The sequence below is a fragment of the Haliaeetus albicilla genome, chromosome 19, assembly GCF_947461875.1.
Source record: "Haliaeetus albicilla chromosome 19, bHalAlb1.1, whole genome shotgun sequence".
Taxonomy (NCBI): Eukaryota; Metazoa; Chordata; class Aves; order Accipitriformes; family Accipitridae; genus Haliaeetus; species Haliaeetus albicilla.
Window position 1 is genome coordinate 4854499 of NC_091501.1, and position 15779 is coordinate 4870277.

Below are 15779 nucleotides of genomic sequence, written 5' to 3' on the forward strand. Positions count from 1 at the left end.
CAGGGACCCAGCAACGCCAACTGATGCCCCACGTGAGTCCACGCAGCTCTCCCAGGCTAGGCAGCTCCCCCGACACCGCAGAAGCCCAGCTAAGGGTGACCCAAGTAACCAGCCTCTGAAAAAGCCAATTCTGTATTTTGTTCAGGCTGAAGGATCAATAATTCTCCTCGCTCTCACACAAGTCTCAGCGAGACCCGCTTTGGCGGGGGGGGGGGGTTTACCCTTATGCTTTTGTGTACCAAGACATCCGTGCTCCAGAGTCCGCACAAGGGCATCTGCAAGTCATGTTTTTTAAATTTGCATCCAGTGTTCGAACGCATCATCCCCGTTGCCTCTCCTGCATTAAAAACATTAACGGCCGAGACTTGAAAGGCAACCGAGTCAAAGCAGTGATTCGGCCAGCAACCACAACAGGGAAATACTTCACAGGCAGTTTTGACATCAGATTTGACACGACTGGCTGTGGCATAAATCCCTGAAGAGACGCCAGCGTTGGGAGAGCGGCGCAGAACAGCCTGGGTAACACGCTGTTCTCGCAGGGCTGCACGTAATTTTCTCTATTTAAAAAAATCCCATAGCCATCCCATGGACAGCATAAGGCTAGGTTGATGAATTAGGTGTAGAATACAGCTCCAGCCCAGCAAGGATATACCGTCTGACAGCCGAGCTACAAATACTGCCTGAACTATTTCTTGTAACATCGGCAATCTCACATGCTGCAGGTAGCTGCCAATACCATTTCTGAAGGGATTTTTAAAAAGTGTGAATTTTCATATTTAAGATGCAAATCTAGAGGATTTATGTAAGGATGGATCTGGATTTCTTTTCAGTGGTTCCCAGTCAAATCAACCCTGGTGCTGAACTTTGAGTTCAGCAAGGCCACAGTTCCACCATGTGAGGTTTTCAACTGAATAGTGGATAAAAATATATAGGGTTATACAGGGCTATACCATACTGGCACATCAAGCATGTGTAATCCCTCCTTCAGATATACGGTGCAAGATTCATTCTGGTTTCCCAGCAGGACTTCCACACTCCCAGTGCTAGCACTTTACCTCTTCTTCATCAGCATTCCCCATCATTCTCTCCACTCTCTGCTGGCCTTTGCTGGAGACTGCCCTACCCGTGCAGTTTGTACCACACAATAAATTAAATCAGGGACACATTTCCCCAGTTATCTTCTCACTGAAATTGTTCTACGGGTATAATCTGTACTACAGACATGGCTTTACCGGTTACGAAAGTGCTTTGAAAGACTTCAAGTTATTTTATAGCAGTGGAACACTCCTCTCATTAAGGGGGCTGCACCACGTTAATTAGCCAGGTACACTAATAACTATCCGAAGCATGAAGCAAAATTCAGATGATAACCCAAACCCTTTCTATTAATCACGAACGACTACAGGCTACAATTTGCACGTGTGTGCACGTGCAGGGGACATGTATATTTTTGTGTGTGTGTCCACACACGCGTGCAAGGCAGGCAGAAAAATAAAACGCGAGCGATAGCCCATGGGAGTTTCCTAAGGGATTGCTCCACATACAGGGAAAAGCAGTGAAGGAAAAGTGAAAAGAAGGTTAAAACCAGACACGTATCCACCAACTCAATTACGACTCCAGGGAAAAGCTAAAGGCTGCTGGGCGGTACAGGGAGTTAATGCTCCTCCAAGGCAGAGCAGCAGAGGAAGCGCTGGAGAAGGAATTTTGCTGCCTGTGAGCAGAATTAATGGGTGGTTCTGGATGGGCTGAGCTGCTGAGCCGCAGCTTCTCAATGAGTTGTTAATGGGGAACATGGAGAGTTAGGAAGTAATGAGGACTTTGTCAAGACAGCTGTGGATAAAAGTGGGTAAGGAACCACTTAAGGAAAAAACCATCACACAAATCTGCAACTACAGATTCTGCGCTTTCCGGTGCTTAAGAAATTACTTGCAATAATTTTGGAAGTGTTATAGAGGCTGAGAAGCAAAACAGAACCACAGGAGAGATCCTTTTCTTAAACCAGAAGCAGCAAGCAAGAAAGAAATCTTGGTAACAGTGGCCTCATCTACAATTTCTTCCCTCTTTTTTTTTTTAATTCCCGGGAAAGCAAAAGAATGAACAAACCGAAATAATCCACAGCCACCCGCAGGTGCACTGCTTTCGCAGGCAACACCCGGCACAAGACAAATGTCTCCATCATGTCCCGGCTGGGTGCATTACGGAAGGGGGATCCCACAAACAGGTCCACCCCACTCCCTCCCAGTACATACACGCCTGCCAAAATAGCTGCCTACATGGCCATTAGGTAACGCACCCCAGCAGGACCGGCTTGTGTTGGTGCCAACAAGACAGCCAAAAAATCTGAGTGACCAGACCGAAAGCAAAATATGAACTTGGAGTGGGAGGGGGTCACACATCCATCTTACGGTTGGGTTTGTTGGCATTTAGGAAGTGGGGAATCTTTTCCAGGTTTTCTGAGCAATCCTGGCCACTTTCAACCTCCTCCCCTTCCCATGAAAGCAGCCCCCCTCAGCAAAACCTTCCGCTGTATAATAATCTTTTTCCTTTTATTTTACGTAAAGGCAAACACTATTAAAAACACACCGCATTCTCGTTTCTTTACCTCCATGAAGAGCAAACACAGAGAAACGCTCCCTAGAAACGAAGCACTGGATTTATTCAAAGGTAAATATCCCATTTTACGCATCCCCCAAGACTTTGAGGGAGGTACACTTTCTGTGCTGGAAAGTGCTAAGTCAGGCAGGACCGCCACCGTCCCGGCTTCCCTCCCATATCCAGCCCCTGCAGCTCCCTAACTCAAGCAGGTTCAAAGCCGAAATGCAGGTGGGCTGGAGATGGGTGGGAAGGACGGGAGCAGTTCTCACGGGGCCACCAAGCCCTGCAAGTGCCGGGGGAACTCGCTGGCAGCATCCTGCAACCCTCTGCACCCTGGGCATGCACGGTCAGGGAGGTGGGGGCCAAGACAGTAGCCAAGTTGGCTTTACTTGAGCCAAGGACAACCCTGGTTTCATGGAAATACTGCCTACAGCCAGATCCACACAGGTCCTGTCTTCTCTGCACTAGCAGGGACTCGGAGAGGCCAAAGATGGGGAAAGACACCTGGACCTCCTTGCTTCCTTCTGGGCTTCTTCCAACATAAAAGCAATTGCCACAGCTGGAGAAGAAGAGAGGCGATATGGCACGTAGATACGGCACAAAGTTTGCAAACATTCTGCATATAAAAACATCATGTTTAACAAACCCACTCCCCCACAATGCACAAAAACCCATCGTGGAAACTGAAACCACCAGAAATAAATCATGACCCATAAAGCATGCTTGCATGTAAAAAAAAAAAGATGGGAAATAGGTAGGAATGCTCCTCAGAGGACTAAGGAGAAGTCAGCTTCATGGATCTCTTCTCCGGGCAGCACAGGATGGTTGCATCCAGCTGATGAAGCTTCAGAGCACAACTCCATGGAAATATCTGGGCTCACGCTTACCCTCACATCGCTCCCACTCCAGCACTAAGTACTAACGCATGTTTGATTAGGCAACAGGAGGAGTATCTGCTCCTTCCAAAAGTGACCACAAGCTCTTGGCAATAACACCGAGTACTTGCTCTGGCCCTAACCACACACCGCAGTTGTTAAACTGCCCTGCCAGAGGAAGACATCTTGCCAGACGGAGTATTCAAAATAAAGCAAAGAAGAACAATTGCTTTAAATAATCAGCGTTTCAAGTGCTCTAACGAAGAGAACATGTATTAAGGTGACCTCAGAGAAAGGAAAACCTATTAAAGCAAATGCTAAAAGTGATTTTTCAAATATTCCTGCCCTCTTCACTTTCCGCAGGGAAGTCTGCAGAAATCTTACAAAACCAGAGCCTCAGCATTATCCACTTTATATTCCCACTGGTTCCAGTGGCATTACTCCCACAGATGGGGACTACAGATCAGGTGAGGTTATCTTCTAATTTCGGTTATTTTTTTGTGCATACTAAACACTCTTGGACACAAGTTAGGCCTTCTGCAATAACAAGGCTGGTTGACAAATCATGAGATTACAAATAACTTAGAAAAATTAGAAAATTCTGCATTCTTGTCATTTCCCTTCTGTTTTTTTTTCATACTTTGGAAACAATAGCACAAAAAAGCGACAAACATTCTCAGGGAGTGACCCAAACTTGAAAAGAAACAAAATGCCATCCAAAAGCAAATGGCAAAATTCCCAGTAACATCTTTAATGCCAGTTTTATCTTGTATGCTTTTCTGTGAATTGATATAAAAGTAATTCAATGAAGATATCATATTATATACCATTTACTGTTATACATACAATGAGATTCTCAAATGCTGCGTTTGAGATGCAGAACTTATACTGAGACAATAACCAAGCCCCGTATGTGCGGCTCTCGGGGCACACGTGCAGACGAGTTTGGCTCACACGTACAGCGCAACACAGACATTGGGATGTAAATGTGGAGCCCAGCTTGAAAAAGCAGCTTGCATTTGCATCACCACGATACCCATCCTAAAAATGAATACCCAGCATTTTCCCAAGCACCAGCCGCTCCTCTCGTCTCCGTACTGGGGAAGCCTGGTTTAGGGCTGGTGAGAAGCGCAGCAGGGAAATAGCACAGTGTGCATCAGCAAACAAGCAGAGGCTTGTGTTACTAGTGGGTTTGCTGGGCTTTTGACAGGAGATGACTTTATTTTCTTGGCCAGCGAGCTGTCCCGGTTGCTTTCTGCAGTGCCCAGCTGCAGAGCTGCCCTGCGTTGGGCACCCTGCCTGCTGGCATTTGGTAACCCCATCATCGGCTTCAGGCATGTCTCCTTCTCACCTTACGGCAGATCCTGAGTCAGGACGGGTCCTCAGGCGCGTGTCCCCTGCCCTGGCCATCCCGGGAGCGGGGACAACAGCTGGAGCCTGCCGCGTCCCCGGCCGGGGCAGCCCGGAGGTTACTCCCGCACCCGGGTACTCGGCACGGCTGAAGCCCAGCGTCTTTAACGACCTCTCCTTTCTACACACTACTCTATTCATTTTCCACTTCCCCAATCACAGCTGTCGAGCCCTATTAATGCGCAGAAAAAACACATTTAAACCCAAACCTGCTAGGCCAGAAATAGAAGTTCTCATTTTCTTTTCCAAAACACAGAATAGCTGAGCAACAACAAAAGGAAAAGGAAATCTCTCCCGAGTGCACATCTGGAACCAATTTGCTGTATGTAGCCACTGGGTGTCACTTTTGATATATATTGGGTCAGCCACGCAGCGCTTCAGCGAGAGAAACGCATTTCAAAGAGGTGATCCTAAACCAAACCAGACTGCTCCACAGCCTCTCACGCGCAAGCTGTAATTAGCAATTAGCCAGCCAGGCTGATTTATTAACGAAATGTCTTCGCCGCGACTTTAAGCACCGTGCAGCAGCTCTTACCTCTCGGTCTGCAGCGTGACTTTTGATGGCTCCACGTTGGGGTTTTCCCACTCCATCTGCGGACAGTGCATGAAGTAGCAGAGGGTGTACAGAGCCTCCGGCTCCCAGTAGAGCGATCCCTGCTTCTGGTGCATCGGAGTCCCGTTCCCGTGCTGCTTGGCGTTGAGGGGCTGGAGGTGGTGCATCGCTCGAGACACCAGGTCGCCTGGAAAAAAAGCAAAAGCTGGGTGAATGCCAGGCTTTTCAGCTGCCTCTCCCCTGAGTTTTCCAACCGAAAGACACGCTGCGTTGATTTTCCCTTCCATTTAACCTCACATATGCAAACGGTAAAGGGTAGAACAGGATCCTGTGCATTGCTCATCACCAGGCTGGACTTTGCCTGGGGGTTTACGTGGCGTGGGGTGACATACCCAGGCTGCAGACAAGCCCCTGAACACCTGCGGGAAACTTATTTCTGCAAATATGGTGTGTATTTCTGCAAATATGGTTTCTGCAATGTCAGGCTGGCCCATCTCAGCACCACCAGAAGAGCCAGTATGCCAGGGCCAAGCTCACACCTACCTACAGGCAGTCTTTGGAGGCTGCCAAAACCCCACAGCCCCCAAAAATGACCAGCAGGGACGATGCAGAGTGGCACCAAAAGCTGCATGCCCCTGGTTAGAGAGTGGCAGGGAAATCCAGCCCCTTGCAAGGAGGAAGGAGGCAGTCAGATAACACAGAGCTCTGCAGGAGCACGGAAAGGGACACACAGGTGAAGAAAAAAGGGGGGAAAAAATTGCTAAAAGACAATATCAGAAATGTGCAACCAAAATGACAATTTGTAAGCCCAGGCTGGGCCTGGAAAACTTCACGTCAGCAGAAGAGGAAAACCTGTGAAGAAGGCTCACCCAGCCCCTCAGGTTTCCAAAGCACAGAGAACGGCCCAAGAGAAAGATGCTCGTCGGCTCCTCTGCGCCGACGTGGTTCTGGGCGCTTCCTCGCAGGGCAGGTAGCAATATGCAGACTGGGATCAGCAAAGCCAGCAAGCAAGATTAGCAGGCAAATATACCGGCCAGCAGCATTGAGTCTCTTAGCACGGTACTGATTGTAACTAATTAACTAAAGCACCTCCCTCCGAGGCAGTGAATTTTACGTTTGTTGACTAGTGACCACTCTATCAAAGGCAGGGAAACAATTGTGGTTATAAACTGCCTGTTTTCACATGTTCAAATCACTCTGAGAGTGCTTTGGGGGGAAATAATGATCTTGGATCAAATCAGATGGTTTGTTTTAAATGAAAATCTGAGCAAGAGCCCTTTGGGTCATTCTTAAGCTATCCAAAAGCGAGTGATGGGGAAAAGAGGACATAATTTTCCAGTGATAAGAAGAGCTTTTCCCAAGTGACCACGGAGCACTGAAACTTGGAAGGAAAAGTTGGAAATATACACCTAGGTAGGAACATAAAACCAAATCGGGGCGGGGGGAAGAAGGTTGAATAATGAACTCCTGAGCAAACTTAAAGGAGAACCATTTTGACTGTGTGCAAGGCAGAGCTACAGGTTTTTTCTGCAAAGTCCCACCCCTGTGAACACATCACAGCACATCACCTCTCTCCAGCCTGACTCGCACAGAAAATGATGCTGCTGCTGCGATAACGTGCACCAGGGAGAACAGAAACGTCTCATTGAAAAATGCTCAGCCCGGTCCTCCAAAAACACAGCCTTAAAACCATGAAGAGAAGAAAACCGCTGGCATGAGAAAACTGCCGAGTCCATGATTTCAGGGTTTTGACACAATTTTTTGCTGCACTCTGCAATATTCCTCTGATTCAAAGCTTTCATTTAAAAATAGTTTGTGTCTTTTCCCTCTGCCAGGAAATTGTCATGATAGGACCAATCTTGCAGCCCTGCATGCTCATAATTTCCGAGAGAAGCCGTGCATGCAGAAAGCCTATAGGATCAGGTCCACAGCAGAAACAGATGTGCCTCTGAGATGACTCCCCAGTCCTGCACAAAATTATCTGCAGGCAACCAGAAGCAGCAGGAAAGTTTGGGACCCCCTTCATTCAGCCCACTCCGTCACAGCAGACGTGCAAAGCCAAGCCTAGCACGGGTCAATTTAACTGATAGCACCCTTGCTGATAGCAAAAGTAAATTCCTCTCTCTTCCTCCAAAAGGCAGAAAAAAAAATGCATAGAAATGCTGGCAGCAACATCCACCTTTAACAGTAATAGCAAAAGCAGAGAAAAAGGAGTTGCGCTAAATTCAGCCTTTTCAGACCCAAGCCACTACAGCACTAAAGCACGTGGTTAAAGTTAAGCACCTGACTAGTCTCATTTCAGTGGATTGAGACAGCAGGCACCAGAGATCACCTCTGACTTCTGCACCCAACGATGAATAAAAATCAGGATGCAATTTAGGCCCAGATTCAGGCAGCAGCATTACTTCATTCCCATTCCTCCCTGAGCGCTGGGGCGATGCGACTTCGATGACACATCCAGCACCAGGGGAAGGTGCGCGGTGAGTAAGGAGGAAAAGCAGCAGCAAGAATGATGTAGGCAGGGCGGGCGGCTCAGCATCGCTGCTGATGCAAGGCTGGAGGAACTCGAGCCTCACTGAAATCAATGGCAAAGCTCCCATCCATTGCAATATGGCCAGGAGTTCACCCTTTTATTCTGTATTTCCTCAACTGCTTCTTAAGAAACCCAAACTAATTCATGCCATTAAAGCTGAATTAATGGGGGTTTTATGTTTAAGCCTCATTTAATTACATTATACCAAGAATTGATTGGCTTAGATCTTGCTTTTGCCTTTGCTGGGTTATCTCTGGTTACATTTCAAATAATTTCTGTATTAACAATTATTATAACATTCCTCTATCAGAGACAACTCAAAGCTGAAATAATCAATACCTATAAATCATCGAGCTTCACAGAGGACAGTAAGTAAGCATAAAAAGCTGCGTTATGACCTTGGTACCCAACAGGCAGAGCACTGGAGGCAGGACGGGAATCGCTGCTCTCTATTTTATCCCACAGTGTAACCTCGGAAAATCCACTGCATGCCCTGGTGCCCTTTTCCTCCTCCAGCCGCATCCAGTTACGGTGCAAATTATTCAGGGTAGAGACTGCGCCTTGGTGTATCTGTGCACTAGGGTCAGTGCCAAGAAGGGACGAGGGAGCTGACAGGCACACGCACACGCCACATGGTTGTACTTATGTACATACTCTGTAAAACGTAGCGTAGCGTAACATCTGGTTCAAGACGCATGTGTGTCGTTTTCAATCCCTACCACGTTTTGTTGCTTCTATTTTTCCTTGCTAATAAGCTTTTGCTTCTCCATTTTCTTCCAAAGAATATACCAAGAGTTGAAACTCTCTTTGATCCTGGCCAGAGCACCCCAAAGCCCATGGATGTGAAACCAGCTCCACGATGGGACTCACTGGTCTGGTCTCCAGCAGTCAACCAACTCAAGCCTCATCTGGGAAACCCAACCTATATACACTCTTCTTACCAGCTGTAAAAGCCATGGCATATCTGAACACTGAGTGCAACCTTGAATTTGTGACCAAGCACAGAGAGGCAAGCTCCCCTTCATCAGCTTGTATTAGCGATCTCTGTGCTTCAGAGCCATGTTCAGCACAGCAACACTCTGCAAGGGGGGGGTTACCTGCTTGTAGCATTGCTGGCTCTTCTGCATCTTTTTTAGCCCTGAAAATGTCTCAGATGTATCAGCTGAGCACATCTGAAAGGCCAATAACTATCCTGAGTCCATCATTTCCAAAAAAACCCATAAAAAACAAAAATCCCAGCAGCTGAGTCGATCTCGTAATGCCATGGACACAGCTCTCAAGAGCTGTGGCGTCACGGCACGAAGGGGCTCGGTGGGGATCCCTGTCTTGCCGTCCCCTGCGCTTATTCTCGCCCCGGTACCACCGCCTGCAACCCATCTGAGGAACAGACTGGGAAGCTGATCTGCCTGACAAAAGACCTCGCCAATTTTATTTTGTTTTTAATTTAAACCGAATAAACACTTCCACAATTTATGCAATGTAAGCCAAGCGAGCCGACGCACAAACTGCTCTGCTGGCAGAGCCAGAGAGAGGAAGACATCATGTTGTGCGGGGTAGACACACACACACACAAAAAAAAAAAGAACAGCGAGGTGGAGGGATATTTGAGGATATTTTTGTTGCTGAAGCTGGGCAGCCAGAACTGGAGGGCAGGCTCTCAGAGGGTAGCAAATGCAGCGGCAAGCCCCAGGCTGGAACTGCCTCGCAGCCCTGGATCGGGATGGGGAAGAGCTCCGGCAATGCGGCTCCACGCTGGAGCTTGTCAGCCCACAGAAGCAACGCCGTGCCTCACACACCGGCTAGCAAAGGACCCACGAAACCATCACCGCACCGCGGCGTGTGGAGAGCTGCCGCTGTAGCTACCAGCATTTCATCCTTTCCATGACTAAAGCAGGACTTGCCCATCGCTGCTGCCGGCAGTTCAGCACGGTTTATCAACGCAAGGTCCACATACATTTGATTTAAGGATTGAAAATATTATGTAATGCGCATGTTGTGACACGGACCTGGTTTAAGGCAATACTGAATATTTAAGGAACAGCTTCGCTGACTTCAAGCCAAAGATGTGATGTGACAGGGAAAGTTAAGCTGCTCCAGCCTGGATGGGGGTGGTATACAACACACAACAACGTACAGCACACAAACGGATGGCTTGAGCCCTCTCCACAGGGACCAATAAAGCCTTTTTTTTTCTTTTTTACTGTGTTTGGCTTCAGTAAAAGCTATTATCACTGCTTTTACTATTTTAGAGCCAAATGCTTAAAAAATAACATATCCGTTTCTAATTTTTTAACAGAGGAGGGAGGAAAAAGAAGAAAAGCAAGAAGAGGAGGAAGAAAGAAGAAATGATAGATGCCCAATGCCCACTTCTGAGAAGCTTCCTGCGGCATTTTATGGTCTGTCATGATGGACCTGATCTTGCAATCATGCCTGCGTAGGAGCAGGCTCAGTTCTTTCAGAGGGATAAACTTCCACAGCCTAAAACATTCAGCTGGGCGTGTGTCTGCACAACCACGACCCCGAGGTGAACGACGCTGGACCGATGCTTACACGGCCACTCCCTGTGACACCTACCTCGAGTTTTTCTTGTTCCAAAAACATGTCCTAAAACCACAAGAGTAACTTAACGATGATATTTTTGCACACTGAAAACAAGCCACACACAGTTCTTTGGCCTGTGTCTTTCCTTCAAAGCCCAGGGGAGAGAGGAGGATCTCTGTTTCCACCACAACCCTCTTCCCACGTGATGCCCTGTTAGGGGACCCTGCGAAGCCCCAGCAGGCCATGTTTCTAGCATGACCGCATCCTGCAGGCAGCACCCATCAGTTTGATAATGCCGGTCTGATCATCCTTCCAGCCGTCCACGACTCGAATGTGTGTAGTCTGCTCTTGGGAATCATGCCCCACAGTATTACTACTTTGCTGTGCTACCTGGGCGAACATTTTCTCCTGCAAAGAGGGGGCCAGAGCCACAGACTGGAGTCATGTCTGTCCTTCAGAGCCCTTAACATCCTCTTGTGTCCCACCCAGACCATAAAAAGGAGGAGTATCAGTCAGGGAGCTGCGCTCCAGACACCAGCTTGATGTCATGGCCAGTAGTTTCCAAAGTTTGCCCCCTTACAAGCATGTGAGCCAGGTGCAAAACTCACTTTCTTGACCTGGATTCATTTCACACCTCAGTATAAAAGTCTTGGATCTACGGTTTTGCTCACAACCAGCTCCAGGGAGACTGTGTTGAAAACATGAATTATAACCCTGATAATAAACCATGGTCTGCTCCATCAGAGTGCTACCTGGTAGCCACAGCCATCCTGCATCCTTCCCCAACTGTAGCTAAGTCTCTCTCCCTTTCTACCTCCCTGTTGCCTCTGGTTTCTGCATCAAAGTGATGCATTGCTACAGCTCACCCCAGCATATGCCTGTAAGCGCACGAATGCAGGTGAATACGAGTGGTTGACTGTGTCTCCTGTACCATGGCAGACTGCCTCCAGCCATCCGCTCAGTCAGCCGCCCGAGCCATCCTTACACTCTTGATTTCAGCTTTGCTGTTCTTCCATGTTTGCTCTGCCTCCAGTGTTGCATCAATCTCTACGTTTCAAAAGTCAGCTGAGCAAAAACTGCTTGAGAGAAGCCTTTCTTCAAACGATTTATTGGAGGACTTTCTCCTGTTAACTCAAGACGACCCATCTATACCAGGAAAGAAGTGTGCAGAGAGCTAGGGTGGGTGCATACTAGAAAGTCTTTAGTATGTATTTCACTGTGCACATGCTCTTAGCACAAAGTATCGCCAAATATAAAGTTGTGCTATTCTTGGCACAGAGTATATTCCAGATTCACGAGCCAGCTGCCTCAGGCTGTGGGTGCATTTGGGGTGCCGTAACCCACAGTGGAGCATCCCACGTGCAACGAATTCACCATTGAGCTCACCTTGCAGAAACCTCCCCATCTCTGCCATTTCCACATGCCCACGTTGTACCCCTGTGTGAATTTCCTACCCCAGGCAACCTCTTCTTCTCCTAACAGGCATTCATGTCTCCCACAGAAAAGCAAACGAAGGAGCTGTGGTCCCAAACTCTGAATTCAGCACCAAAAGACAGGACCAGGATACGAGCAGCCCATTTCCTCACAGTGGCTTCCCTGTGGCCTCCCACAGATTGTTTAACCTTTTATCTCCACTTATCCCACCATCACAAGAAGCTTCTATTTATATTACAGAGTAAGTGTTTGTGTGCAATTTAGTGTCTGCAAAGCCTTTGAAGACTGAGAAATTAGGGATTGGATATATCCCATTAAAAAGCCACAATAATAATTAAACCTTCTCAAGTTCACATACCTATTGTAACAACACTATCACCTTCGAAATCTCCAACCCAACATGGCAAGCATGATGTTTATGTTTGACTCCCCTTAAACCACGTCAACTCCAAACAAAACAAGCTTTGACTTGGATAAGCTATTCATCTGCCAACTTAATGCAGAGCCTTCCTTCTGCAGACCGCCACTGCCTTACGGACCACTGTTCCTGGATTTTCTTTGGCCTTATGTAGACCCATGTCCTCAAACTCTGAATTTAAGAGCCTCCCACAGCTGAAGAGTGCTCACCCTGGCCTGACCGACTGCCTGTGCTCTGCCCAGCAGGGACGGGGAGGACTGCAAACCTAAGGAAAGGAAAATGCTGTTTTAAGCCCGAGCGTGCTCTAATGCCCAGGAGTTCAGGGGTGATAGCAGTCTGCACCTCAAGGGTGATGTACGTGGGGGAGTCCTAAGCCGATACATCACTATACTGGGGAAAGGCGGTGGAGGGTTGGAGCTCCAGCACCCCCAGTCACCAACGTGACGCCTCTTGCCTCTAATCATAAAACTTGAGTGGGCTTCAGAGCATGAGGTAGAAGCCCTGGAGGAACAAAACCACCTGTGCAGGGACAGACCCCGGCTCGGCTCCCAGGAAGGCAAAGGGAGATGATTCGCACCCACGGGGGAGCCAGGGAGCCCCCAAAGGAGTGCTGACAGCAGACAGGGACCCAGGCAAGCGATAAGTGCCTCTGCTCAGCCCCTGTAACCCAAGAGAGAAATCTACCCCCCTAGTCAGCAGGTCAGTGAGAGGGAAGGTAAAGCCTTAGCAGCATGTAGCCTGGTATTTTCAAATTAACCTCCCTCCCACTTTGTTTCCACTGATAAATAAATGTATTGCTTTATGGTTTATGATAATGGGTATCTCAGGGGGGAAGGGAAGAAAAGCAGGAGGTTGTTTGGGGCTATTAAGTAACCCATAATCCTTCTTGTACACAGATGCAGACAGCAAATGAAGGCTCGGGTCCATCACCCGGAGGGGGCTGCAAGGGGATGGAGTAGCAGCTAGGGGAGCCTGCAACCAGCTAGCACTACTGGGGGCAAGAAACTACCTAGCATTTAAGCACTGCATTAATCTGTCTTGTATACTCTGCTAGGGGATGAAGGGGCACCTCAACATCTTCTCTTTTCAGCTTTTGCGCACGGAGTGGTCGACATGCGGATCGCAGCGAGGAGGAACCGCAAACAAGAGGCCCAGAAAGCAGTGGGAGAGCGAGGACGTAGAGATCTTGTGCCATAACCCAGCAGAGGGCCCTCAAAAACTCGCAAAATTGTCACCACCTCTGGAGAGTGCTCACACCGGCTGCCAGTCTATGGCCAAACCCTACGCTGAAGGCAGCACTTGCATCTGAATTGCAGGTTTCAGCTAGTACCTCCGCTTAGCTCAGCACTGCGCTGCATGAACCAAAATGTTCACAGGGAATAAGCTTTGGCCTTTCTCTACGGTGCTGTTTAGTCTGAGAAAAATATCTGACAAACAGGGCTTTTGTTCTGGCAGTAAATAAGCAGAGCACTTGAAACAACCCTCCTTCAGATGCCACCCTTCCAGCAAGCACCTTTACCCTGGCATTTGCTTCTAAGCTTAGGTTTAACCTCTTATTTACAGGACATGAATCAATTTGTATGGCTCCTGCAGTGCTCCTTCCTGGTGGTTGCAGAGGATTGAGATTAGATGAAAAGCAAGGGAGGGGATGCTGAGTTTCATCATCTCCTTGGCTAGGGCTGCGAGGAGAAATGAAAAACAGTATTGGTATGTGCAATCACATTCCTACTTACACTTGCACAGTAACCCTTCCTTTCATCCCTAAAAACATGCAAAGATCTACTGGGAGGCTGTTATTTTGGAAATACACACATTCAGCACTGTGGAAACAAAGAGAGGATGATGGGGAAAGGTTGCATTTTTCCAAGGGCAAAAAGGAAAACCTTGCTGAGACCTGAGGGGTGACATGGAGGAAATACCAGCCTGAACATCACATCTGGGAGCTGCTTTAGGTTAAACACCATTCAAAGGCTAAAAAACTCTGAGATCAGCAGTGTTAAGTCCCCTCCACATCTTCAGATTATCATAGTTTAAAATAAAAATGTCTACTTGTTGTGGTTAACACTCAGACTAATAACCATCACCACTGGTCACTGTGGTTTGCACAAGACTGGGTGGCAAACTTCTCACCCAGGAAAGCCATAGAGGACTGGCCATCTTTGGACCCAAAGCAAACCCCAAAGAGTTTTCTGCTCGAACCTGAAGACAAGCGTGGAGACACGGTTTGTGTGACATCCTAAGCCACAGTTTATCCCTCTGTGCAGCTCAAGAGACATAACCCTTCCGCAGCCCTGCACGTGTGCCTCAGCATGGGGTGGTTGTCCCAGCTCACCCGTACACTAACGCCTTATGGTCTTCACCCCAAGGCAGCGAGGGAGGAATATTTCTTGGTGCCAGGATTGGTGCCCAGCGCACCCTAAGGCTCTGCTCTTCCTTATCACCACCTACGTGCCCAGGCAAGACAAAGAGGGTTCTCCTTCATCCAGCAAAACACCAGTGACCTCCAGTTGTGCACCTCATCCCTTCTGCATCTGGTCTCCAAACCTGCAGCGGTATTTTTAGGTAGGTGATGAATAGGTGTGTTGGAGTGTTATGCAGTTAAATATAACATAAATGTCTGTGGATTGCAAACATGCATGTAAAGAAGTAAGGAAAAATATTCAAAGGTCAAAACACAGTGTCATGGGATCTCTCAACAGCCAAAACTTTTCCTAATATTCCTCTCTCTTTCTATTCAATCTACTTATTTTTCCCTGTCTGAAGGGGGAGGAAGTAAAAGAGAAGAACTAGAAAACTAGAAGAATCCCCAAAACTTTCTGAAAAAACCCAAACAGATCTATTCCCCTTCTCCTCTAGGTCTGGTCTGGAAATACAGGAAACCTTAGGAAAAAATGGAAAAAAAAAAATTTTGGGGGGAAAAAAAAAAGTCTTGTGAAATATTTTCTTTATGGTTAAACAGTGAAATACTGTCAGGCTACTGTTTAAAATCCTATTATTTTTGCTGTGCTTCAGTTCTTCCCAATGTTCTCTATATAATAAGCATTTCAAATGAAATTACATTATTTTAAAACACACTGTAGTAGGCAATTACAATTCCTGAATACTAAATGCCAATATAACATAGGCCAGATTTATTGTTGTTCCTTAACTTTGTGCCATGTTCATTATATTTTAATGAATAAGGTTTCACATGAATTTTTCAAGCCTTTTCCTTGGAATCACACATTACCGCTGTAATTGTGGTGCAGAATTAGGTCTCTATTTAACATTCTCCTCCTAAGTCCTGGAGATGAAACCCTTCCTTTGATGCAACCCCCCCCCCCCCAAGTCAGCAACATCACCTCTTCTTCCTATTTTCGGGAGAGTGCCCCAGGGACGGTGGCGTTCCCTCACCCCGCCACCGCCACTGGGCAGGGCAGG

At 47.6% G+C, this 15779-nt stretch overlaps 1 protein-coding gene across 4 annotated transcripts in view; it reads right to left on the bottom strand.

Annotated features, from left to right (window-relative positions):
• Window positions 1-15779, bottom strand: part of ABTB3 (ankyrin repeat and BTB domain containing 3) — a 188791-nt gene that overhangs the window by 68313 nt on the left and 104699 nt on the right. For all 4 annotated transcript variants that reach the window (XM_069807377.1, XM_069807378.1, XM_069807376.1 and 1 more), the window contains exon 3: window positions 5416-5620. In XM_069807377.1, the coding sequence (XP_069663478.1) occupies window positions 5416-5620 (205 nt within the window). The remainder of the gene's footprint in view (window positions 1-5415; window positions 5621-15779) is intronic.